The 27,857-nt window shown below is 45.8% G+C and overlaps 1 protein-coding gene across 1 annotated transcript; it reads right to left on the bottom strand.

The window, feature by feature from the left end:
- On the bottom strand, positions 1 to 27,086 carry LOC311059449 (uncharacterized protein). Its single transcript, XM_084077382.1, has 6 exons — positions 26,960 to 27,086; positions 24,748 to 25,536; positions 15,225 to 15,393; positions 14,698 to 14,848; positions 13,551 to 13,737; positions 1 to 113 (listed from the first exon to the last, which is right to left on the bottom strand). The coding sequence occupies exons 2-5, from the start codon at positions 25,119 to 25,121 to the stop codon at positions 13,559 to 13,561; spliced, it is 873 nt and encodes a 290-aa protein (XP_083933508.1). The 5' UTR covers positions 25,122 to 25,536; positions 26,960 to 27,086; the 3' UTR covers positions 1 to 113; positions 13,551 to 13,558.
- Between the last annotated feature and the right edge of the window lie 771 nt (positions 27,087 to 27,857).

Below are 27,857 nucleotides of genomic sequence, written 5' to 3'. Positions count from 1 at the left end.
GCAGAGGTGGTGGCAGAGGTGCTGCCACATCGGGCAGCAGAGGTGGTGGCACTGCCAGCTGCAGCACAGCGGACGGATGCCCAGCAGCAGAGCAGCACTGAAGTTTCAGAGACCTGGCGATCAACACATGGTACAGTCAGAATGAGTACTTTGTACAAACCCAATTCCAAGTATGTAGGACGTTGTGGAAAATCAGAATAAAACAATATGCTAGCATTTTCTAATCCTTTTCTGACATATGTTTTACCTTATCAACTTTATCTTTGTCAATATATGCTAATTCTGATTTTGATGCCATCAATACCTTTCAAACAAAAAGCCGCAAAAGACCAGGAAATTTGAGGAAATGTTACCAAAAAAAACACCTGGAATATTACACAGGTTTTATTTCAAATATTTCACTCGATGTCTCGCTATGGGAGAGCGCCCTCCGGCGTGATCACACAGAAGTACACCTTCATAAACTTCCAGACAATCCTATTGGCTGGACTGACCTTCCTCTGACTGGAGGTCCCGCCCTCCTCCTATATCAGTCAGTGGATGGGTCATTTTCCCTAATTCAGTTTCTCTTCTCGTTCGCGACCGAGGAAGCACCTTCTCAGTCCACCTTATGAAGTCAGTACGGCGAAAGTCTCAACAGGACAGGATAATATCCCGGACCGCGAGACGCTACTGATGGTAGGTGTTGACTTTCTTTACAAAACCTGTGATAATATCGCAAGTTGCCCTGCTAGGAACTTAATACGTTCCATAGCCAAGCTTATTAAGCTAAAAAGAAAGCATAGTCTGCTTACATAGTAATCGTGATTCGAAGGACAAGTTTAATACACTCTCCCTAGTCTCACCCTGATTACTAGCCACAGCTAGCCCTGAGCTAGCTGTAAAGAACAACACGCCAGTATAATATACTCGGCCCCAGTGTTTGTTTCTTTCAAGCCTAGCAGCAGGTTGCCAGAGGGAGAGCCCTGAGCTCTCCTCAGCCCCACAGACTGCTAGCCACAGTTAGCCACGAGCTAGCTAGGGAAAAACAAACATGTGAGCATAGTCCGCTCAACCCCTGTGTTTTCGTTTTTTCCCTCCTCCCTGTTCTGTTCCCTAAAGCTTAAAACGCTTAACGTGAACGTGGCCTCCACAACTCTGAGGAGCAGGACCGGGTCCAAGAGCCCCGGTCCCGCAGAAAAGAGTGTGGGACGCCACCGGGTAGTAGTATCATAATACTACCGGCTAGCGTAGCATGTCGTCACCGAGAGCTTAACAAGCTCCCACTAGCGACACTTCTTGCAGGCTACCATGCTAACACAGGGTAAACACGACACCTTAACATCGTGTTTTTCTCCGGGGTGACTTCTCACCCACAAGCTAACACCGAGTAAAAACACCAGCGTCGTCCGCTCTTAGTGTGCTTTCTCCGGGTCAGCTCTGCACGCCACCAGCTAGCGCCATAAGACACCAGCTAGTTTTTAGCATGTTGTCACCAGTGAGCTTAATAAACTCCCACTAACAACACGTCTGGCAAGCTATAGCAAACACGACAGCGTCCCTGCTTTACATCGTGGTTTTTCTCCGAGGTGTTTCTTAGCCAAGAGCTAAAACACTGAACAAACACACCAGCGTTTACACTCTTAAATGTGTCTTTTCTCTGACCAGCTTAATACGCTGCCAGCTAGCTTAGTGCGTTGCCATCGGTGAAGCTTAAAACAAGCTCCTACCAGCAACACGTTACACACTGCGTGCTAACACAGAGTAAACACGACAGCATAACCTGCTTCACATCGTGTTTTCTCCCAGAAGGGGTTTTAGCCACAAACTAAACACCGGGCAAACACCAGCGTAGTACGCTCCTACTGTATTCCTTCAGAGACAGTCCTGTACGCCGCCAGCTAGCATAATATGCTACCGGCTTGCTTAGCACGTTGCCATCGGTGAGCTTAAAGCTCCCACTAGCAACACGTTTTGCACACGACGTGCTATCACTGAGTAAAACATGACAGCATCACTGCTTCACATCGTGTTTTCGTCTCTAAAGTGGCCTCGTAGCCACGAGCTAAAACCGAGCAAACACACTAGCGTTAAACGCTCCTAGTGTTTCTCTTTCAGCTCTGCAAGCCACCAGCTAGCATCATAAACTACCAGCTGGGCAGGCTACAGTTAGCTACACGCTAAAACCGACATCGTGTTGTTTCTCTGGGACAATAAAAGCTTAGAAAGTTTTTCTCCCATACACGACTCCCCTGTTTACAGACCTTGCCACAAACAAGCTCCACGCGTGTTGCAAACAATGACCGCTGCAGTCCAGCAACGAAGGGACCCCTGTCCCTCGAAAGAGTGCGGGGTCTGCGGGAATAGAATGTCGGGTCACGACGAACACAACTCATGTGTTATTTGCCTGGGACCAACCCACGCAGCCCGAGGGCCGTGTGAGGAAGGTCCGTTCCGCATAAGTATGTGGACTAACCGAACCTAGGTTCGTCAGAAAAGCGGGCCAAACATTTCCAGTCCCTTCTACACCAAGTTAGGAAGAGGACATGGACGAGGCCCAAAAGTTACTCCGGGGTACAGATTATGTCCCCTATAACCAGGTCATTGAGCAGGCGACTGGCCAGTAAAACGAGCCTCTCCCCACGACTCATACTCGACCTCGAGTTGCCAGCGGCGTAGCCTATAGCCACGAGCCGCGGCCAGTATGAGAGAACGGTTTTAATGCCTACTCCTGTTGGCAACCAGCACTGGGACAACAGTTGACGTGTCCTGGGCTGAGCCCTACTCTTCCGCTACCCGTGGAAGAAGGGGTGGCCACACACCTCACGTCAGAAGCCACGGCTCTGACACGAGAGCCCAAATCCATTGCGAAGCACGCATCGCCTAAATGGCAGGCGTTCTCGCTTGCAGCTTACAGGCCAGGAGGAGCACCCTAGCCAGCCAGAGGCAGGCCTCGGGTAGCTACTCTACAAGAGTGAAATACAGAAAGGAGAGGGACATGGCTGGGACTATGTCAGGAGGAGACGGTGGACACCGCCTCCCCCTCTCTCTCTGGTGGTCCTGGAGTTCGGATGGCCGGGTGGGCGAGGCGAACACGCTCCGCCGCCCGATGGAAGAGAGAATAACTTTACACACTATACATTATGTGGATAATGTTGTGTGAATATAAACATGAGTTACGACTGTAACCCCGGTTCGATGATACTATGACCACGATGTCTCCTTGGCAAGACATCAGAGTGGTTATTGGAAATTGAACCCTCTCTACCTGTTTCTCCAATAAAATTCAAACCGTTACAGCCTGAATTTCAGGGGCACGGCAAAAAGAAATGAAACAGGACAAAACCAGAACATAAGGGACACACGCTCGCTACCGCAGAGGTCTCACAGACACTTCAGGGTAGCGGGGCGAATACTCGCCATGAAGAGATGGCGATTACGCCCTGTCCCCAAGGGAACGGCTCACGGTCGACTCTGTTCAACCACTATATGGCGCCATGGCACCACAATCGAGCCTAACCAGTGTTGTAGGAACCCCACTGTATGATATCGGAATGGATAAGGTGCAACACACCACAGTAGGTGCTGCACTCTATACCCAGGGATGTATACTACAGTTCGCCTCGAGACCTCCCCAAGCTAGTGGAAGCGATCTTCTCATAAGCAGGGGACAGGCGGGCGATTTTCTACAGGAAGATAATTCTCCCTGTTAGGAAAACGAACTGTACAGGAAATACCAAGAGACCAAGCTAACAGCGGGCTCTATTCGTGCTATTCCTGGTCAAAAAGAAGGGGGGGGGGGGCTGCGTCCGATACTGGACCTAAGAGCCCTCAATCAGTATCTAAAGGTGTTCAAATTCAGGATATTATCAAATCCGTTCTCTCCGCATGGTGCGTCAGAGAGACTGGTTCACATCGATAGACCTAAAAGACGCCTAATTCTATGCTCCTTTTTTTTTTTACCCACCACACAGAAATCTCTGTTGTTAGGGTTCTGAGGTTAAATTACGAATACACGGTGCTACCGTTTGTAACGTCCTCAGCCCCAGAGTATTTGTCGAATTCACGCAGGTTGCGATTGGCCCTCTGAGGAGAGAAGGCACTCGCATAACGTCTTACATAGAGTGATGGGCTGCTACAAGCCGACTCAAAAATCAGCGGCAAGGCAGCATACTCGGAAAGTGGTGTCTCACCTACTGAAATCAAGTTTTCAGGATCAACTGCGTGTTGGTGCCTGCACAAACAGCGAATTTCATAGGCAGGACTCTGAACTCACTATTGTTCAAAGCCAGTCCGCCACTGAAAAGGATCAGTCCTTTTTGTCCTGCCTGGCACAATTTTGCACGGGCCGGAGGGTCTCCTTCAAAATGTGCATGAGAATATCAGGTATGAGGGCCTCAGCCGTATCGCTAAGACAGGCTGGGCAGTTGCGGTCGTGTGTTGGTCACAGAGAAATGTGTGTCAGCGCTGTGTCGCTGGAGGAATCTGTGATTCATCTCAGACGACTGGTCTCTGCGCCTGTCCCTGTTAGCTCCCACACTCGTGAGAGTGAGGGACCAGGGGCTGATGGTGATACTGGTGGCCCCAGAAGGGGTCACTGGGTATCAGTCAAACCTCTCCTGTACGACCGCTCATGGCTGCTTCCGTTACGCAGAAACATGCTAACGCTAGCAGGGGGCGAGTTATTTTGTCCCTGACCAGTACATCTGACTCTCTGGGCTCAGCCCATGAGGGGATGAATCTGAGTGCCGTGGGGTCACCCCAGAATGGTTTGAGACATGATGCGAGACGTCTCGCACTGTGCCGTTCCATACCAAAGTCCATTGAGTCCTTCTACAGGACCTGATGGATAGGGGCAGAGCTTTTTCCTCAATAAAGTCTGCTTGGCGGCTATCTCAGCCTGCCATATTACTTGGGGCCGAGACGGTGGGTCAGCACCGCCTGGTTTGTCGGTTCATGGAAGGGACAGAACGTCTCTTCCCGAGTCAAAAGTCCCCGGTCTCGCCCTGGGATTTGAGCCGGGTGTTGGACTCCTGTCCAACACTTTTCGAGCCTCTGTGTCAGATTGACAGAACAACTGTCAATCAAGACTATGTTACTGATGGCTTCGGTGACTACTGTAGAGCTCAGTGATCTTCATGCACTGTCAAGTACACGCTGAGTGTACGCAGTTCAAGGAAGGGGCTACAAGGGTGGTTGTCAGACCCAAACCTGGGTGTGGGCCAGAGAACCCCTTGGTACCAAGTGTCCTTGTGACCTTGGGTGCGTTGCACCCGCCTATTTTTCGCCTCTTAGGAGGATGAAAGGTTACATTGCCTTTGTCCGGTTCGGGCTTTGGAAATGTGCATTGGCAGATCTAAAGGCTTTGAGAAAGTCAGATCAGCTATTTGTGTCATGGGCTCCACGGATAGTGGGCTAGCCCATTGCATAACAGACACTTTCCCACTGGATTGTAGAGGCTATTCAGTAGCCAATTCCAGTGGTGGGATGCTGCCCCAGTAAAACGGAGGGCACATTCTACGAGGGAAATAGAGACATCATGGGCCCTCTTCGGGGGGGTCTCCATCTGAGATGTCTGCAGTGTGGCATGTTGGGTTTAGGCCTTGACATTTGCCAGGTTCTACAGTTTGGACGTAACTGCAGCCCCTGTGGCGCATACAGTACGGTCCTTAGTGTAGCCTCCAGACACGGGGATCAAGTCCCTAGGCTGGTTGCTCTGGACTTCGAGATAACAATCAGGGAGTGTACTATATCTCCCATAGCGAGACATCGAGTGAAATATTTGAAATAAAACTATAGGTTACTGACGTAACCCCGGTTTTATGATAATATAAGCGAGATGTCTCGAAAGACACCCTTCTTGTTTACGAACGAGAAGAGAAAGGTTATCTTGAATTAGGGAAAATGACCCATCCACTGACTGATATAGGAGGAGGGCGGGACCTCCAGTCAGAGGAAGGTCAGTCCAGCCAATAGGATTGTCTGGAAGTTTATGAAGGTGTACTTCTGTGTGATCACGCCGGAGGGCGCTCTCCCATAGCGAGACATCTCGCTTATATTATCATAAAACCGGGGTTACGTCAGTAACCTATAGTTATTTGGAAACAAGCGATAGTTTAACACATTAAACTATAATATAAGATAATTAACACATTTTATACTATTCACATTCTCCACAATGTCCCAATGGGAATTGGGCTTGTAGTTTAAATTCTAGGTGCATGCTTCTGCTGAAGCTGGGAATTTTGCCTAGATATTAAATTGTCACATTTAATATATACTTGTGTAACCCAGGTGGAAAACCCAGCTTACATAAGCTACAATAGTTAACCAGGTTAACTAAGACATGATTGTATTTATATTTGAAATTCATTATAAGTTGTTTTATTTAAAAACATGCACAAAACAATCTACCTCTAAAACTATTCTACCTCACTAGTTTGGTTGATTTGTGTTTCACAAGGTACACTTGAAAGCATCACTTGTACAGAGCAGCAGTTGTGGTTTACAAGCACACTTGAAAGCCTCACAAGATGCACGGTGAAACGTGACGTCACCACGTCAGCACGTTCTTTCACACCGCGACTTCAACCTGAAAACACCCATTTTATTTAAACGATATTATATCGTTTAAATAAAAACGATATAATATAACTAAGAACAGATACACCAGCTGTTGCTACAGTGTGGTGCTGTGTCTTAGCTTCACAGAGGGGAATCCTACAGCCGTTTGGTGCAAGAACAACACGTTAGCCCACTCGGCAAAACCCCTTGTGAGATTGAGTCCTGTCCTGACGTCGTCAATACAGGAACATTGGATGAGATTTGGTCAGGTTTTTAGAACGAGTTTGAAGATCCATGGAGACCAGATGGCGAGCTACCCAGTTGATGATCCCAGGATTCCAGATCTGCCTCAACTGCGTTGAGAGAGAGCAGACGGACTGTCTGTCATGGTAGGATTGTGTCAGTCATCCGACTGATACAGATTTGAACACACGCGATACGAGTGCACTCCAACGAACCTTGACTTGCGCATATTCCTGTCACAAGGAGTGAAGGAACAGGATCAGACCTCCGTCTGATTCCAACTAACTATTGACTGATTACAAACACCATTGACTTGACTTTTGACTATACAGTTGACTTGAACAGAGTTACAGAGCTCTACAAGTGACAACTTCACTTAAAGGACAACTTTCTTTTTCTATTTTATTTTGGGGGGTTATTGTTCATGCCGGCTTATGTACTAATGTCAAATGTATTTCATGTATGTGCACATTTACAACTGCTAAAAACACTAAAAGGGGCCAAGTGGTTACCCAACCAAAGCTATTGTGTCAATCTGATGTGTTGTGTGGTCATTGTACATCGAAAACACCTCTTCACGGACCTAGAACGATGCGTCCACCATAATACACGGTAACGGGGTACAGGTGGGGGTTACACAAAGTGGCGAGCTAGCCAGGAGTTAGAGTACTGTTGTACAATTACAACACCACATCAGATTTATGTGTTTTCATGTATTGTTTTGAACATTGGTTATTTCGAGTGAACTTAACTAAACTAAAATGGATATAATTGAGAAAGAAGGTGTCAAGGTCCCAAACTCAGTAATCATCACAGGTCTGTCCAATACAACTGTAGATGAGGAAATAATTGACTACCTGGAACAGTATGGGGCCATTGAGAGGCAAATTAAAATTCCAGTAGTGCCAGAAAAATTAATTGTAGAATTTAAATTTGGTGTTGCTGTTGAATCTCTTAAGTTGCCATTGTACAGAACCAGTGAAGCAGACCCTGAGATCGTACACTATGTCGATGCACTAGCTAGTGCATATTCTACTGAAAAGGGCACAGTCTTAACAGACAAGTTTTTGTCTGATCTTAAAAATATGGCAAAAATTAGTGGCAAGTCCTTTGAACAAATCTTGCAAGACGGGTTAGCTAGAATAACTGACGTTGTTGGAGAACCTAATGTTGAGGGAGATGCCGAAACCGAGAAAATCGAACCAGATACTTCCTTAAACCTTAGTCCAAAAATAGCTGCGAATGTCACACCAGTTATAATAGCGTCAGAACCCAATCCAAAGCTCCCGTCCGAGCAGATTGTCCCACCTGAAGTGCAACGTCTAGTTGTAGAACACATTGTTAAAACCACAGACTCCTCAGCACAGAACCATTCAACCGCAAGGTTGCGACCTTTCTCAGGCAGGGTACCATTTTTGAAGTAGAATATGACACCTGGAGAGATAGTGTTGAATTCTACATTGCAGATCCCACAATCTCTGATAGACAGTTAGTGAGGAAAATTGTTGACAGTTTATCGTCCCCAGCCGCCAGTGTGGTCAAGTCATTAGGCCCACACTCAACTCCCAGAGCTTATTTAGAACTCCTTGACTCGCATATGCTACAGTTGAAGACGGCGATGAGTTATTTGCAAAGTTCCTCAGCCTGAACCAAAACTCAAACTCGGGAGAGAAAGCGTCAAGCTATCTTCCGAGGCTACAGACTATTCTGAACAAAGCTGTGCAAATGAAAGCCATCGCAGCCAGTGATGCAGATACGCAGCTCTTGAGACAGTTCTGCAGAGGATGCTGGGAAAATGACCTGATTAACCAACTTCAACTGGAGCGTAAGACGAAAAACCCACCTACCTTCTCTGAGTTCTTGTGGCTCTTACGCACTGAGGAAGATAAGCAGGCAGCCAAAGCTACCAGAATGAAGCGACATTCAGGTTTCACCAAAACCAAAGCTCAATCACAAGCTCATAATGTCAGCCTCTCGGACAATGTCATTGTCCGAGATAGTCATTGTCAAAAAGAAGAATGGTGATATTCGATTATGCGTCGACTACCGAAAATTGAACATTCAAACAATCAAGGATGCATACGCCTTGCCTAACCTTGAAGAGTCGTTCTCCGCACTCAGTGGATCGCAATGGTTCTCGGTGATGGATTTAAAGTCAGGATACTATCAAATAGAGATGGAAGAGAGTGATAAGGCCAAAACAGCATTTGTGTGTCCTCTCGGTTTTTGGGAGTGGAATAGAATGCCGCAAGGGATAACTAACGCGCCAAGCACATTCCAGCGCTTAATGGAAAAGTGCATGGGTGACATCAACCTGCGCGAAGTCCTAGTCTTCCTTGACGACATCATCGTCTTTTCAAAAACCTTGGAGGAACATGAGACCCGTTTAGCCAAAGTCCTGAATCGCTTGAGAGAGAATGGTCTGAAATTGTCTCCAGAGAAGTGCCGTTTCTTCCAAACATCAGTACGCTATCTGGGACATATTGTGTCTCGAAGTGGAGTGGAAACCGATCCCAAGAAAATCGAAGCCTTAAAAACCTGGCCGAAACCTCATACTTTGAAGGATCTAAGAAGTTTTCTAGGATTCTCGGGATACTATCGCCGTTACGTGGAAGGGTACTCAAAGATCGCAAAGCCCTTAACAAGTCTCACAGCAGGCTATCCACCGACTCGGAAAATGACAAAAGTATCCAAAGATGGTACCAAATACCATAATCCTAAGGAACCATTTGGAGAAAGATGGACACAAGCATGTCAAAATTCTTTTGAGGAAATCATTGAGAAACTAACATCATCCCCAGTCTTAGGATTCGCAAACCCTGAGATACCATACGTCATCCATACGGATGCAAGTACAACTGGACTTGGAGCAGCATTGTATCAGGAGCAGGATGGACAGAGTCGGGTTATTGCCTATGCAAGTAGAGGCCTTTCAAGAAGTGAAGCACGGTACCCAGCCCATAAGCTGGAATTCCTAGCCCTAAAGTGGGCTGTCACTGAAAAATTCCATGACTACCTGTATGGAAACACCTTTACAGTCATAACTGACAATAATCCACTCAGATATATACTCACCACTGCTAAGATGGATGCCACCAGCTACCGTTGGTTGGCCAACCTGTCCACCTACTCCTTTGACATCAAATACCGTGCCGGAAAGCAGAACCAAGACGCGGATGGTCTATCAAGAAGACCACATGGAGAATTGATCAATGATTCCGTTTCTCAAGAGGAAAGCTTGAGAATCCATGATTTTACATCACACCACTTAGCTCCTGTGGATGTAGTCAAAGCGACCTGTCAGTATCACATAGTGGTACCAGAAGAGGAACCGTTACAATCCCCTTGTCTCATAGAGTCATTAGCCATCCATCCAGATGCTATTCCAGCTGCATATGAAGAGGAGGATGGGTCCTCTGACGGCCTTTGCACAGTTCCCAAGTACAGTGAAGCTGAGTTGGCTAGACTACAGCAAGCCGATCCTGTAATCTGTACGGTCATCAAGTTCCTTGAATCAGGAGAACCTGTACCTGACAGCCTAAAGTCAGAGCTGCCAGAGCTTCCCCTGATACTCAGAGAGATAAGTCGGCTAGAAAGAATGGCCTGTTATACAGGAAACGACAGAGTGACAACACAACCGTGTACCAACTTGTTCTTCCACGTGTGTTAAGATCCACTGTACTCACCAGTCTTCATGATGAGATGGGTCATCTCGGAATAGAACGCACTCTTGATTTGGCCAGATCTCGATTTTATTGGCCAAAAATGACATCTGAAGTGGAGTCCAAGGTCAAAACCTGTGGGAGATGTGTTAAAAGGAAAAAACAACCAGACAAAGCCGCACCTCTGGTAAATATCAGAACCAGTCGTCCTATGGAACTTGTCTGTATGGATTTCCTGTCACTAGAGCCAGATAGTCACAACACAAAGGATATCTTGGTCATTACTGATCACTTCACCAAATATGCTGTGGCGATACCGACTAGAGACCAGAAAGCCACCACAGTTGCTCGATGTCTTTGGGAGCAGTTTTTCATCCACTACGGATTTTCAGAGCGCCTCCATAGTGATCAGGGGCGGGACTTTGAATCCTTGCTCATCAAAGAACTCTGTGCCTTGGTGGGTATAAAGAAAATAAGAACAAGTCCATACCATCCTCGAGGGAATCCAGTAGAGCGGTACAACCGTACGCTACTGAGCATGCTGGGAACTCTACAGGAAAAACAAAAGGCGAAGTGGCGTGAATATGTTAAGCCTCTTACTCATGCATACAACTGCACGAAGAACAAAGTCACAGGTTTCTCACCCTACGAGCTCATGTTTGGGCGACAACCTCGACTACCCATTGACATAGCTTTTGGATTGCCAGTAAAAGAAGGCTCAGGCACAACTCACACGCAATATGTGAAAAACTTGAAGTCTTACCTGAAAGCAAGTTACCAACTCGCTACAGCAAACGCGAAGAAAGTAGCTGACAAGAACAAGAAAAGGTTTGACTTGAAAATAAGAGAATCTACTCTGGAGATAGGAGACAGAGTGCTGGTGCGTAATGTCCGCCTCCGTGGCAAGCACAAACTCGCTGATCGGTGGGAGTCTACTGTTTATATAGTACAAAAGAGAGCAGGCGACCTACCAGTCTATACAGTATGCCCTGAGGGTCAGGATGGACCAACCCGTACTTTGCACCGAGATCTACTACTCCCATACGGATTTCTCTCTGAAATTGAGGAAGAGCCTGTCAATCCAAAGCCACCTACTAAGCGTAGGACGAGACAAACCACTCAAATGGATGATAATCATCAGTCCTTGGATGAGGATGAAGATGAAATCTCATTATTCTATCCCCTAGAAATTGAGACATTATTCTATCCTGTAGAAATTGAAACTGAAACCAGAGAATCGTCGAGACCTTTCAGTGTGTCTTCATCGGCGGATGTCGCAGCAACTGAAAGTGAGACAGGGAACATACCTGAACTGGAAAACCTACCTGAAATGGAACTACCGAACTTACCTGAATCCACTGAGGCTGAAGTTCTAAACTCACCTGTGGAAGGAGAAAATATAAACCTAACTGGAAACTTACCTGTGGAAAGCGAAACAAACACTGATGAACCTGTGGAAAAAGACAATGATCAAATGGACATGGAAAGTCAACAAACTGAAACAAACGTACCTGAAATGGAAAGAGAGGAACTAATCGAAAGAGGACAAGAGGAAATAGAAACTGGAGAAAAACAAATTGTTTCTGATCAAGGAGATGAGCATCTTCTACTGGAAGAGGAATCACACACTCATGATGAGTATGAGACTCCCTTGCCGAGCTCGGCTGAGTTGGCAGATATTTCTCAGGAAGACAACCAGTCACCTGCTGAAACGACAGAAGATGCTATCAGTGAACAAAATCCCATACAATCTGTACGTAGGTCTGAACGTCAGAGACAGCCAACTGGAAAGTTCACTTACCCTCAGTTAGGGAACCCTTTCATTTCTTTTGTTCAAACCGTATTTGATGGTTTCAATAGAGCAATAGTCGAAACCTTTGAAAGCAATGTTTTGAAGGAAGAACATGAAGGGACTCATGTTATTTAAGGATGGGAGGGTGTAACCCAGGTGGAAAACCCAGCTTACATAAGCTACAATAGTTAACCAGGTTAACTAAGACATGATTGTATTTATATTTGAAATTCATTATAAGTTGTTTTATTTAAAAACATGCACAAAACGATCTACCTCTAAAACTATTCTACCTCACTAGTTTGGTTGATTTGTGTTTCACGAGGTACACTTGAAAGCATCACTTGTACAGAGCAGCAGTTGTGGTTTACAAGCACACTTGAAAGCCTCACAAGATGCACGGTGAAACGTGACGTCACCACGTCAGCACGTTCTTTCACACCGCGACTTCAACCTGAAAACACCCAGCAGTAGCTGAGAGATAAAATAATTAAATAAAAACAATATAATATAACTAAGAACAGATACACCAGCTGTTGCTAAAGTGTGGTGCTGTGTCTTAGCTTCACAGAGGGGAATCCTACAGCCGTTTGGTGCAAGAACAACACGTTAGCCCACTCGGCAAAACCCCTTGTGAGATTGAGTCCTGTCCTGACGTCGTCAATACAGGAACATTGGATGAGATTTGGTCAGGTTTTTAGAACGAGTTTGAAGATCCATGGAGACCAGATGGCGAGCTACCCAGTTGATGATCCCAGGATTCCAGATCTGCCTCAACTGCTTTGAGAGAGAGCAGACGGACTGTCTGTCATGGTAGGATTGTGTCAGTCATCCGACTGATACAGATTTGAACACACGCGATACGAGTGCACTCCAACGAACCTTGACTTGCGCATATTCCTGTCACAAGGAGTGAAGGAACAGGATCAGACCTCCGTCTGATTCCAACTAACTATTGACTGATTACAAACACCATTGACTTGACTTTTGACTATACAGTTGACTTGAACAGAGTTACAGAGCTCTACAAGTGACAACTTCACTTAAAGGACAACTTTCTTTTTCTATTTTATTTTGGGGGGTTATTGTTCATGCCGGCTTATGTACTAATGTCAAATGTATTTCATGTATGTGCACATTTACAACTGCTAAAAACACTAAAAGGGGCCAAGTGGTTACCCAACCAAAGCTATTGTGTCAATCTGATGTGTTGTGTGGTCATTGTACATCGAAAACACCTCTTCACGGACCTAGAACGATGCGTCCACCATAATACACGGTAACGGGGTACAGGTGGGGGTTATACTTACATTAAGATTTAATCAGTGTACATGATGCTTCTAGACATGTTGACTAATGCCCCACAGACATGTACAATGCGGTCAATTAAAGCTTCTCCTCTCTCCTGTCTCTCATCTGTCAGTCTCTTCACCAGTCGCAGTGGAAGTGGACCATCCAGTATGTGGTACCGATTCTTCAGGACACCGATCACTCTCTCTGCAAATAACCCCAAAAAAAGTCGGTTGTAATCTTCTATGTATCGTTACTTTTGGTTGGAAACCTTTCATGTTCAAAACAGTTTATTTTTTATTATCATTTAAAAAACATTTTAAAATAGTGAACATAGCCGATCTACTGCCCCACAGACGAAAGGTTCTTGCACTTTATGATGTTATATTGCACATTTGTTATGTTGCACATGTGTTATGTTGATGTGACAACTATTGTGATTAATTGCTGTTTTATTAGGTACTGTTACTATTGCTGCTAAAGTGTACTTGTCCATGCTGTAGCATATGCACTTGTGTGTAACTTCTGCAGTGTCAACACACTGTCCATCCAGCCACTGTAGGGCCCCTTGGTGGCATCATTCCAATGCAGTGTTTGTTCTCTGGACCCAAATTGGTCTTCTCCAGTGCAGTTTCTGAAACAATGCAGTCCATGTGTGTTGTTGTCAGTCTTGTCACCCTAGCATGGACTCACAATACACCAGTTGAGAAACGCTGTTCTTTTAGTGTGTGTTAACATACAGAAGGTTGGGTATCTTTTCTGGCCAGGTGTATCCAGGTGAGAGCTGTGAAATGCCTTATCAAGTTTATCTGTCATTATCATTTTAATCCTGGAGGGGCAATTGAAGACAGACAATTGAAACATGAGGTCTATAGTGCCCTTTGTACTACTGATGAATGATAAATGATATTGTTATGTTAATCGCTGCAAACTTCTACAGCTACATTCTACAGGCTTATTGCACATTTATAAGCCTCATTGCACTATGTACCCTTTTCTCCCAGCCCTTAATGTGCGATCCTGTTGTGTATACTGCTGTAGACACTGTTAATTTGTTTACAATAAAACTATTAACATCTAATGTCATTCCTTAAACATAATGTATATGTAATGGTGAACTGACTGCTGACGCAGTAATACTTACCAATAATACTAATGAATACTTACCAATGTGAATTCTGACGTTTGAAGTCAAACGAGAATGTGCCACATCTTCTGCTGAAAGTTGTTTTCGTCCCCTTGTGAAAGATGGCGTTATTAGTTCAGCACCAAGAACTGCAAATTCATCCTTCAAAGTGAAGCCTCTGTCTGCAAGAATCTTAAACACAACACAACACATGTTACTGCTCTGAATAAGAATCATCTTTATTGTGACAAGTATAAAACAGTGGGTGAAATTAGTTTCTGTGCAAGCGCCATCCTTTTTGTTGTTTTCCAGAAAGAAAGTAAAGAGAGGGGGGGAGGAAATAATCCAAAGAAACAAAAATGTATCTACAGATTTCCACATAGCATATCCATCCATGCAGTATGTACTGTATGTATGTATGAGGTTTAGAGAAAAGGTGCATGAGCATAGCAGCTAATACTGTTGATGATATGGAGTACACATTAAGGTGCAATGTCTGTAACATGAACAGCATACTCAACATAATCAACAGTGTACATGAGATGAACATAGAAAGTTAAATTCTTACCTGATCTCCTGCATGGTGGTAGTCCTTAGACAAGAAGCCTGAGTTCCTTACAATGTGAACATCTGATGCTCTCCCACCCCAGCCTTTGGAGAGATAAGTGATCTGACCAGCAGGATGACACGCGATGAAATACTTAACTGTTGTTGTTCGGATCTTCAAATTCTTAGCCCTCCGAATAGGCTGACAGGAATCACACGTCTTTGTCACAACTCGTGTTTGTCTTTTGTAGTTTTATTTTAACATCCACAGTACATAGTACTAGACACACAGGTCATAAACCTGGGAATATAGAAAGAAATAAACAGCATTACCATATATTCATGGCATATATAATGCACAATTAAACAACAAGTAATATAACACAGTCTAACACAGTAGGACCGAAATTAGAACAATGACTACATTACCCATGAGGCATTCTGAACGTACAACGCGTCCCCCTCTACCATTAAGTTAGTGTCCAAGTTACACAATACACAAAATACACCAACATAACACTCCTCAATGCACTAATTGGGCAGCACTGATACTTTTAACCACAATAATGTTCATAAAGTTTGTAGATGAGACGTTTACATTATTGGTTCAGTCACGGTGACGATGTTAGCATTAACGTTAGCCGCATGCTAGCGCCAAACGTCCGTTAGCATCACGCTAACGGCTCATAACAAGCTGGTTTGTCCAATAATCATTTATCCCAACCAACGCCAACTCAGCAATGGATGCAAACATACACACACATGCTTAAGACATTATTATCAGGTTGCATTATGAACCAGCAGTTTAACAGAATACAAGTAGCAGGCCACGCTAGCAGCTAACAACATACCAACTGGCTGTGTGATCCTGACGCAGATAGAATAGGAATGAACGTCTCCACCATTGTAAAGACTACTAGTAGCATCTGCGCATGCGCATGCTCAAGCTCAAGAATTACCAGACTCACGTAACCATAACATTACTGTTACAATTATTTTAAAGACATAGAAAATGTATGAATGTAAATACCATATCAATGAAAAGTAAACATATTAAATATACATGAAATGTAAATATAATGTAAATATATGAAATGTATTTTTTTGTCAAATTATTTAGACACATTAATACTTTTACAATACTTTCACCAATACTTTTAACTTAGTGACCTAAAAGTCTTGACACCTCCCACTTAACCGACTGATCATTTCCAAGGAGGTTACATAAACACAACTGTCACTCAGTGAGCATTTCAAACTTAAAGTCCAACCTTTGTAGGCATTACAAAAATAAAGTGCTTTTCAAACGAAAGTCTCTTTCACAGTTTTAAAGCGGAACATCATGCGTGCAAAACTAACTCAGGAGGTAGGTCCCACCACCAGTCCTCCTACTGAGTGTAGGTGTGCCCTTGAAACCACTCAGTTGCCTCCCAGGGTTACCCGCTAACTAAACAAAGTTCACTTAAGAGTCACAGAGTCTTTTGGGTACCCATGGTGAGGACTTTTCTCACCTCCTGTTGATCTTCAACTGGAATCAGAACGACCAGCCGCCGCACATCTCTGCGAAGGACGATGGTCGTAGGCAGGGTAGAGTCCTTCCCCCGGGCTCTTGATACAAGAGGGGCAGGAAGGCCGATGCATGTTGTGACGTCCGCGTCGCGGACCACTCCCTTCTCGTCTGGATACGTGATGACGATTCGGCCGAGCCGGAACTGTCCTCTAAGGGCGTTCTGGTCTGCGATCCAGACCACATCTCCAACCTTGACACTTCTCTCTGCTCGGTGCCACTTGTGTCGGATGAACAAGTTCGGGCCCGCCAGCTCGCTCCACTTCGACCAGAACTTGTCCACTCCAGTCTGGACAGCTCTCAGCCTGCGCCAAGGATGAGTTTCCACGTCGATTCCGAGCATGTCTCCTCCTTGTCCGGTGCGCCCCAGGATAAGGGAGTTAGGAGTCAGGTACTCCACTGAGTCCTCTTGCTCCTGCGCCTTGGCGTCGATGGGTCGCTCGTTGGTCAAGTTGGCTGCCGAGTAGAGCAGGGTCTGGAACTCCCCCCAGGTGTAGCAGCCGGTGGTTCCGCCGAGGCTGTTGAGTGCTCTTTTGATGAGTTTAACAGCTGCCTCTGCTGCTCCGTTCCTGTGGGGCGAGTCCGCAGGATGGAAGTCCCACTGCCACTCAGTGCCATTTCTAGCGGCAGTGTTCTCAACTGATGCCTTCTGCACACAGGCCAGGTGCCTGTGCAGCTCTTTCAGAGCAGGCTTGGCGCCCACGAAGTTTGTGCCTCTGTCTGACCATAACTTCCTGGGATGCCCCCTTAAAGCAGTGAATCGGGAGTAGGCCTGAAGAAAGCTCTCGGAAGACTGGTCGTCGACGAGGTCAGCGTGGACGGCCCTGGAAGCCATGCAGCAATACACGACTCCCCAGACCTTTTTCTTGGTTCTTTTCTTCACGGCGTCCCTCACCTCGAAGGGGCCGAAAAGGTCTAGTGTTGTATATTCAAATGGGTTTGCTCTGCTGGTACGCTCCAGAGGTAGATTGCTCATCACTTGCCGGCATAGTCTGGCTCTTTGCTTCTTGCAAGAGACGCACTCATTGACCACCTTCTTGACAGTCCTCCGACCTTGTACCACCCAGGCCTTTCTTCTTGTGCGCAGCAGCGTGGCCGCAACGCCTTCATGATTTGCCTCGTGAGCTTCTCTAGCTAGCAAGGTTCCCAGCCATGACTGGAAAGGTATTAACGGTACAGCTGTTCCGTCTTCGTTCCAAGATTGGACTCTACCGCCGCAGAGCAAGAGTCCTGTGTTGTGATCTTTGGTCACAACTAGACGATTCAGGGTTGTGTCCTGAAAGTCCACGCCGTCTTGAGCCGCTAGGGCAAGGTCTTGGAAGGCCACAGTTCTCTCTTCTGGAGACAGCTTAGAGCCTCTTGCCTCCCACTTTGCTGACTCCGAGGCTTGGTATTTTGCATTCAGCCAGGAGTCCGCAGCTCGTCGAACCCAGGCGACAGTTCCACATAGTTTTGACAAGCTACTGAACCGTTCGGGCTCGACAAGGCTCACGAGAGCCACGCCCCAGGGTCTCCTCTTCTGCCTTTCTGCTGTTGGAGTTTGACCTTGGTCTTTCGGCGATGGCTTCAGTGTAGAGTCTCTCAAGTCTGCACCGACGTCAGTGTTGCTGGGGCCTGAGAGCTTTTGTGACTGAGCCCTGGTGACCACAGCTGAGAATGCCTTTCTCTGCAGCCTTTTGACGTCATCAGCAACGGTAGTCACAATTTCGCTGGCCATCTTCACGGGCCACTCAGCTTCAGGCAACCTCAGGAACTCTGGGCCTCGTTGCCACTCTGACTCATCATCGAGCTCTTCGGGAGTTGCTCCCCTTGTGAGGATGTCTGATATGTTGAGGTAGCCGTCAACCCACCTCCAATCTTCCACTGGTCCAGCCATTTGTATCTCTCCGATGCGGTTGGCAAAGAAGGTTTGGTAGCCATAACTATCCTTCTGGATCGCTCCTAGAATGGTTTGGCTATCCACGAAGTGGACCCAGTGTGCGACTTCGATGCGGCAGTGCTTTTCAAAGTACTTCTTCAGACGGATTGCGAAGACTGCGCCGCATAACTCTGCCTTAATCACGTCCCCTTTCTGGTCGAGAGGAGTGAGTTTAGCTTTTGACTCAACCAACCTCACGACGACCCCGTCTTGCGTCTCCCAACGGAGGTAGAGCACGGCGCCGTAGGAAGCCTCACTCCCATCTGAGAACGTTACTCCAACTGGGCGGCCGATGGCTCCTGGAGGTGTGAGGCTTCTCTCGAACCTGATCTGGCCGAGTCTCACATACTCCTCGAAGAGTCTTATGGACGCCTCCCGGAGTTTTGGCGAGAGTGGGTCATCCCAAGTGTCTTTAGTTGGATTTCCTAGTCCTCCTTCTTGGTAGGACTCCCTCACAAGCATTACCCCTTTCTGCTTTACGGGCGTGGCAAGCCCAATGGGGTCGTAGAACCCAGCGACCTGACTTAGCAGTAAGCGACGGGTTAAAGGGTTTGGAGTGTTACTTCTGACTTCCTCTTCGCGAAGATCAAGTCCCGTCCTCATCTTGCCTCGCTTCTTCGAGAAATTGATGGACGTCATCACGCGAAGCTTGTCAGTCTCTGGTTCGTAGCCGACTCCCAGTGCTTTGTTTTCTTCGTCCAGCATCTGGTTAGGTAACACCAGAGTCTTGGGCGCAGAAACGGTTGTTGTACTGTTACTGGAGTCAACCGCAGTCTCAGACCTCCCACTTTGGCCTGTCAAGACCCACGGTTTAAGGGAGAAGCCTCCAGCCTTCAGGATCTCTTCGACTCCTTTGGTGATCTTCTCCAGAGTCTTGAAGTCGTCGTGGGACGTCAAGATATCATCTACGTAGCTGTCCTCTACTAGAACCCTGCGCTCTTCCACCATGGATGCAAACTGGGGCAGATTTGCTGTTTCTCTCATGGCGACCTGGGCGATACAACCTGCAGGTTTATCTCCGATGTTGACCCTGACGACGACGAAGACTTCAATTTCATCCTCTGGGTTGTCTCTCCAGAGGAATCGATGGAGTTGTACTTCTTCGTCCTTTAGCCAAACAGAGTTATACATCTTCTTAACATCGCCTAGGGCGGCGTACAATCCAGTCCTGAATCTCAGAAGGACTCCTCTGATCAGATTGAGGACATCTGGACCCTTGTGCAGGAGGTCATTCAAACTCACCCCCTGGAACTCTTGGCTACTGTTCCAAACGATTCTCACAGGGGTAGAGGATGAGTGAGGGTTTGGTGCGACGAGATGACTTATGTACCACTTCGGTCCCTTCCAGCTGTCGAGTTCCTCTTTAGTGAGTTTAGCGGCAGCTCCCCTTGAGACCATATCGTGGATTTGCTCTCTGTACGCAGCCTTCCACACCGGCTCCCTCTCGAGACGTTTCTCCGTGTTCCGGAAGGTCGCCTCCACTGCACGTCGGTTGTCTGGCAGCGTCGCGGGGTCTCCTCTCCATGGATAAGCCGCGTCCCAGTGAGGGGATTCGCTGTGTTTGTCAGCTAGCACGTAGGTGAGGCATTCTTTAATCTTTTCAAGATCTCTTTCCTCTCCTAGGGTCATCTCTTTGCCTCCAGGCGGACATCTACCGCACTTGCAGCCTCCACATTGAGGATCACAAGCCGCGCCGACGCTGTCCCACTTGAACCATTCGATGACTTCTTTGTTGGTAGCCGCAGTAGTCTAGCAGGACCCACGAGGATCTCTCTGTACGCCTTCGAAGCTGTTCTCATTGACCTTGCGAAGTGAGTGTCAGACCTATGTACTGCTAGGTCCACTACCTCAAAGAGGTCAGGATGAGTTCCACCGACTGTCTTCCCCAGGGGTCCATCCCAGAGGACGAGGTCTCCTTCCACTTTGGTTGGCTGTGGGACCAGGCGACCTTCCCTGTGACTGATCAGCAGGTCGATCTTCTTGGGGCGGACTAAGTCCTCAGCTGCGACGTCTGGGAAGAACTTTTGCAGTTGCTGCGGCGTGACTGCCTGGTTCACCTTAGCGATGCTTTCCAAGCCATAACAGAGGAGTTTGTGCTCTGTCACTGTGCCTTTGGGAGTTCGTACTCTTAGCCTTAGGGTGTACCTTTTGGTAGCAACTGTCTTCTCCATCCCTCCAACTCCTTGGACAATTAACTTGATGTTCTCGCCTCTGAGCTTGAGACGCTCAGCGGCTTCCGTCGAGATGTAATTGGTATCTGAAGCGAGGTCAATCAGAGTGCCGATTAGCTGGCCTGAGTTTGTCGTTACCTCTAGTAGCATCATTACAACTGGGTACTCTTTAGGCTCACGGCTGGTCCTGGTGCACACTGTTGTTGAGATCTTGTTTGAGAACGCTTCCTTGAACTCAGCTTTCAACTCAGGGGAGAGCTTGGCAAGGAGCTCCTCTTGTTTGTCGGTCAGTCCAAATCCCTTTCTCTCCACTCTTGCATTGCTTTGCTCTCCGCTCTTCTGCTCACCACTCCTTTTATCCTTTTTCTTGGTTGGTGGCAGCGGACAGAGCAAGTAATTGTGGTCTGAGGACCCTCCTTTCCGACAGTCTTCCTTTGAGCATAGAAACTTTTGGGTGCAACTGCCATCTTCACCATGAAGGCGCAAGCACTTGAAGCATGCTCCTGATTTCTTCAGCTGAGCCTTCTTACTTGACAGGTTGAGCTTCTTGAAGACTTTGCAGGCAAACAGTTTCCCAGCATGCTCTCCATCCCCACACGCGATGCATGAGCTTGGTTGAGAGCCCTTTTGGGTGTTTCCCGAAGTGGCTTTAGTGAATGCCCTCTTTTCTTTGCTCTTGTCGTTGGTTCGCTCAGGATAGTCCGCTGGGCTAGGCTGCAACTGATCCAACTCCTCAAGAATGTCTTCTTGCCTTTTCAGGTACTGCAGTAGGCAATCGAAGTGGTTGCGTGGTGAAAAGCCGCTTAAAGGGTCTTTCTTGTGAGTTAGCCACTTTTCTTTCAGGGAGTCCGGCAGCTTACTCTCAATTGACTGGGCCACAACCCTATTTTTCACGGCATCTTCCTCCCCCAGGACTTGGAGATCACGGAGAGCTCTCTCCACGGCCTGAATCAGTTCGATTGTCTTTCTGGGTTGGTTTCCCTTAACGGGGGGAAGTCCGTGCACTTCTTTCGAGATAAGCAGCACTATCTTCGGCTTGTTACCGTACTTGTTATCCAGGAGTCTGAACACGTCGTTAGCGGAGCCGCAGCTGGACAACACAAGGTCCCTTTTGACTTTCTCGTCAAGGCTGCCTAGAAGATGGAACTTCTTCACATTTTCCAGCCCATGTGGGTTTCCCAGCTGCTGCAGGTCCTCCCATTCAGCTTTCCAACGATAATAGTCTCTCATGTTGCCGGAAAACATGGGCAGGCGTGTTCGTTCTAGAGTAATTTGGGGCTTGAAATTGTAAGCACCGGGGTACGTGCTGGAACCACTTTGCAGTGCGCTGTGAGTGCCGTGTGGTGTGCTCACTGCATTCTGATGTGCGCCAAAGCTGCGATTGGGGGCCATGCTGGGCATGCTAGGCTGGACACCACCTACAGGGGTTTGAGTGACTGCGGGGAAGAACTGGTCAGGGTGAGTGGCAGGCATCGCTGCTAGTTCACTGGTTAGCTCTTTGTTTTGGGTTTCTTCTCCCGCAACAGCTGGCTTCACCTGTTCTCGCAGCTCCTCTTCGTCGTCAGACTGGTGCCAGCCTCGCCAAGCCCATTTGTCCCACAGTGTCTCATGTCGCTTCCTCAGCTTCCTGGTACGGTCCCTTGACTCCGTTACTTTGGGTCTAGGAATCACGTCTATCCAGTCAAGTACTGCTTTGTTGAGCTCGCCGACGTCTCGTTCCAGGTTTCTATTCACCAGTTCGCGTTCCCTCTTAGTCAACTGCTGGTGGTCGGTTGCCTCGGCCTGGTCCAATGCTGACTCAGCCTCTATGGCGAGGGTGTTAATTGCCTCTTCAGCAAACCTGGCCCAGAAGTTCTTTAGGACGATGTGTTCGGTTTCATCAAACTTACGGTCGCACTCCGACGTTTTCTCGTCTACTTGCTCCGCCTTCTTTGTGGCCTCTTCATTGTCCACTTCTCGTAGGGCCATGCCGTATTCAAACCCAGCATCTCTGACTCTAGTATGCTCCATTTTGAGGTTCCTCCACTCAACTCTCAGTTCGCTTTCTCCCAGCGCGTTAGCCCTGGAGATGAGATGGTTGGCTCTTTTGGTGAAAGCGGTCTGGGCTGCCGAACGCCTCTGCTTTAGCTTCTCCAGCTCCTCCTCTGTTGTTGTCATCTTGCTTTTATGTTGCGTTGACCGAAATATATATAATCTGTAATGCCAACTGGGCTCAATAGTCCTGTTGTCAGACTTTGTTTCCTCTTCTTGGCTTTAATTATTTTTATCTTCGGTTAGCAGGTTAGCAGATGAACAAGCAGCAGTATGGATGGGCTGTTAGCTCAGTCAGATGGGTTAGAACAGTCTCTTTTAATTATTTATATTGACTTTAGACTTTGTCCTTTCTTCAAGGTCATCCGGCGTCCTCTTCTTTCAGAAAGCCGGGCCGTGGTTTATGACTGTTCGGATCTTCAAATTCTTAGCCCTCCGAATAGGCTGACAGGAATCACACGTCTTTGTCACAACTCGTGTTTGTCTTTTGTAGTTTTATTTTAACATCCACAGTACATAGTACTAGACACACAGGTCATAAACCTGGGAATATAGAAAGAAATAAACAGCATTACCATATATTCATGGCATATATAATGCACAATTAAACAACAAGTAATATAACACAGTCTAACACAGTAGGACCGAAATTAGAACAATGACTACATTACCCATGAGGCATTCTGAACGTACAACGCGTCCCCCTCTACCATTAAGTTAGTGTCCAAGTTACACAATACACAAAATACACCAACATAACACTCCTCAATGCACTAATTGGGCAGCACTGATACTTTTAACCACAATAATGTTCATAAAGTTTGTAGATGAGACGTTTACATTATTGGTTCAGTCACGGTGACGATGTTAGCATTAACGTTAGCCGCATGCTAGCGCCAAACGTCCGTTAGCATCACGCTAACGGCTCATAACAAGCTGGTTTGTCCAATAATCATTTATCCCAACCAACGCCAACTCAGCAATGGATGCAAACATACACACACATGCTTAAGACATTATTATCAGGTTGCATTATGAACCAGCAGTTTAACAGAATACAAGTAGCAGGCCACGCTAGCAGCTAACAACATACCAACTGGCTGTGTGATCCTGACGCAGATAGAATAGGAATGAACGTCTCCACCATTGTAAAGACTACTAGTAGCATCTGCGCATGCGCATGCTCAAGCTCAAGAATTACCAGACTCACGTAACCATAACATTACTGTTACAATTATTTTAAAGACATAGAAAATGTATGAATGTAAATACCATATCAATGAAAAGTAAACATTAAATATACATGAAATGTAAATATAATGTAAATATATGAAATGTATTTTTTAGTCAAATTATTTAGACACATTAATACTTTTACAATACTTTCACCAATATTTTTAACTTAGTGACCTAAAAGTCTTGACAGTTGTCCAGTTTTTGTAGTTGGAGTAAGTTGTTGCTCTGTGAGGAAAGAATGGGGGGAAAAAAGTAATACTGATATGTAAAATATGTGCATGTCTTTCCTTATAGAAAGGATCAAAGGAGTAGCGCACATCCGACCTCTCTGAAGACAGGTGCTGGCCGAAGTGAACTTAGATCAAATAACAATTAATAGAGCTGCACACTGTATTCACTCTACTTGTATTTATTTTAACATCAGTAACGTTTCGAGCCCATACTCTTCATCAGACTGATGAACGTTATTGATGTTAAAATAAATACAACTAGAGCAAATACAGTGTGCGGTTCTATTATTTGTTATGACATAAGCAAGATTACTCAAAAAGTGAAGGAAAAAACAACAGTTTCAATGCACTATAACTAACATGGATTGCTGTTAGAAGGAAAATAATCTGACCTTGTTTTCAACTTCTTTGAGTGTTCAATTCGAATCTCAAAGCAGTCAATGATGGAAGTCAGTCTAGGGTACTGCAGAAGAACTTGAGCTGGTATTGTGTTCCTGATACACTCTCTATCAGGCCAGGCAATCAAAAACGCCAGTTTAGCGTACATTACATCCAGCCATCGGGAGAACATGTCAAGATAGGTAGTTTCTGCCAGGCCCAAAACACGACACAACAAACTGTTTGACGGGTTCTGTCGCAGTTTCACCAAAGTAACAAAGAGCTGATCCTCTGTTGGCAGCTTGAACTGTGCATGTGCCCTCTTCTTTACAAATTGAACCAGGAAATGATGCAGGGACTCAAACAGTGTCCATGACAGGCCTGTCATGGTTTTACATGCAGTGTCATCATCTCTCACACAGTTTGCTGAGAATCTCAGCTGTTGCACCTGCCTGGCCAATTCATCCCTCTCCTTCCTGGCCTCATCCCTCTCTCTTCTTAGATTGTAGATCTCCTCATGAAGCTGTTCTCGAAATTGTGTGCACCATCTTGAAGAGGGACTGGGGCTTCTGAATGGGTCAATTCTTCAGGTTGAGTTTGATGCTCTGGAGAAGGCACTGGGGTTGCTTGCTGGGCTGTGGGAGTGGGTGTGACAGCTTTAGGCGGAGACACAAATACATTCTCACGTTTCCTCTTCCGGTTCACCCTTTCAACTTTAGATGCTGCAGATGATTGTGAAGTTCTTCTATTGGGGAACAGCGAGGGTGTGTAGTCTGGATGTGTTTTATCCTCATGTTTCAAACCTACGGAAAGACAAGTTTTAAAACATGGTAATGAAAACGGAGCTTAAGCAGTACATTTAGCTACACAGTAGCCGCAAGCGACTTAGATGCCATCATTAGCATCTAATCATTAGCACTACAAATGGCATCTGTTTACAAATGGAACCAAATGGACCACATTTGTGAGTCACAGACCCTTAAGGGTTCATTTGGTTCCTAACTGTCCATCATTTACCCCCTGGAACTCCCTCAAGGACCCCACTTTGATAATAAATTATCAACACAGTCAAATCCCCTGTGTTCATTTAATCATTTATAAATGGACACATTTGAGCCCCATTTGAAAAGATATGCATGCCAGGGATCCCCATAACAGAACATTGTTATGGATCCAGCAGTGATTCTCAATGAGATTCTCTCATTGTAATTTCAAGGACCCCCAGTACGTTTGACATGCATCAGGACTATGGACCCCCATTGAATGGTATTTCTAGCTCTGGTACCCCAATTTATATAATAAAAATCAATGTTAATTTAACTTTGAGAGAGTACAAATAGAACCAAATGGGTACAAATGGAACCAATCTCAGAGTTACAAACCCTTAAGGGTCCATTTGGTTCCATTTGTACTCAATTCTCAGTTCTATTTGTAACCAAATAAAGGTCCATTTGGTTACAAATAGAACCAAATGGGTACAAATTGAGTACAAATGGAACCAATCTCTCAGAGTTACAAACCCTTAGGGGTCAATTTGGTTCAATTTGTACTCAATTCTATTTGTAACCAAATGGACCCCTAAAAGGCCCATTTGGTTAAAAAAAGAACCAAATGGTTACTAATTGAACCAATCTCTTAAGGGTTTGTAACTAGCTAGGAACCAAATGGACCCTTAGGGGCTTGTAACTAGTTAGGAATCAAATGGACCCTTTAGGGTTTGTAACTACTTAGGAACCAAATGGACCCTTTAGGGTTTGTAACTCTGAGAGATTGGTTCCATTTGTACTCAATTCTCAGTTCTATTTGTAACCAAATGGACCCGGGTCCATTTGGTTACAAATAGAACTGAGAATTGATAATTGAGTACAAATGGAACCAATCTCTCAGAGTTACAAACCCTTAAGGGTCCATTTGGTTCCTAACTATCCATTATTTACCCCCTGGAACTCCCTCAAGGACCCCTAGGGGTCCCCGGACCCCACTTTGAGAATCAATTATCCACACAGTGAAATCCCCAGTGTTAGTGGAAATGGAAGCTAACATTATTAGGTTTTCTGTTGTACAACCGTGTTGTGGGGAAAGCTAAGCTAAAGCCACACCTTAAACAAACAGCACTTTATAATAAGCAGCTTTACATAATAAGCAAACGCAACATTAACCTATCAATAACCAAGAGCATCAATAAGGTTATATTTGTCACTCATACAGTACAAGAAGCAAACTTACCAGTAACAAAGTGGAGACTGCACACGTAAACATGCGGTGTTGTAGGGCTCCACAGGCCGCCAGATTTATCCTCTCTGCGGATGGCTTGCAGCCACTTTGTCCTTCGAATGGGATCTGTTTCTTTCCTTGGCAAACATATAAACTTTAATTCTGGATTTTTCACCTTATTCGATGTGCAGAACGTCACACAGCAGCTTTTCGGCATTGTCGCTCGTTTACCGCCGTTCACTTCTATGGAATATTTCCCCCGACCTAAAACCGGATGTGACGTTTATGGGCGTTCCTCTCTATCTCCGTGTGGATGTATAAAAGGAAGATAAAGCCAAAAACAATTATATAAAAAAAAAATCTTAATGTAACAAATTATTACGTTATTATATTATGCAAAAACCCGTTATTGCGCTATCGCTCATGATTTTATTACATTATGAGCTTTTATGACATTTAGTTTATTATATTACGAACTGTTATTACGCCGTTATTACATTATGAGTTGCTACAAGGTGCTCTATATCACCAAGATGGCCGCCAGGGGAAAGGGGCGGGCAAGTTTCTGATAGTAATTTCTCCCCATTATGTTCAGTTGTGTATGTTCAGATATGTTATTAATAATTTGAAATTAAAAATGTATGTTTCCTGCATTTTTGGGTGAGCGGGGAACATATAGAACCTTTTTTTTGTTAATGGGGAACATAGAACCTTTTTTGGGGTAAATGGGGAACATAGAACCCAGGGAACATAGAACCTTTTTTGGTAAGTGGGGAACATAGAACCTTTTTTGCGGGGAACATAGAACCTGGGGAACATAGGTACGGTCCCGTCAATTCCTTGTGTCAATCGTGTTTATACTATAAGATGACAGTCTATTCAGTTTCATTAATCCATTGCCCAGGAAATA

The sequence above is a fragment of the Gymnoscopelus microlampas genome, assembly GCF_963454915.1.
Source record: "Gymnoscopelus microlampas genome assembly, chromosome: 2".
In the NCBI taxonomy this organism is placed as follows: domain Eukaryota; kingdom Metazoa; phylum Chordata; class Actinopteri; order Myctophiformes; family Myctophidae; genus Gymnoscopelus; species Gymnoscopelus microlampas.
Note: the sequence above shows the minus strand (reverse complement) of the source record. Positions and strands in the feature narration are given on the sequence as shown.

Bases quoted from the DNA above. Each gene is read 5' to 3' on its own strand.
- LOC311059449 (XM_084077382.1), bottom strand. From the start codon at position 25,121: ATGACAGGCCTGTCATGGACACTGTTTGAGTCCCTGCATCATTTCCTG. The intron at 15,394-24,747 runs GTCAGATTATTT...GCCTATTCGGAG, and splicing joins TCAAAGAAGTTGAAAACAAG to GGCTAAGAATTTGAAGATCC. The intron at 13,738-14,697 runs GTAAGTATTCAT...GGTTATTTGCAG, and splicing joins AAACGTCAGAATTCACATTG to AGAGAGTGATCGGTGTCCTG.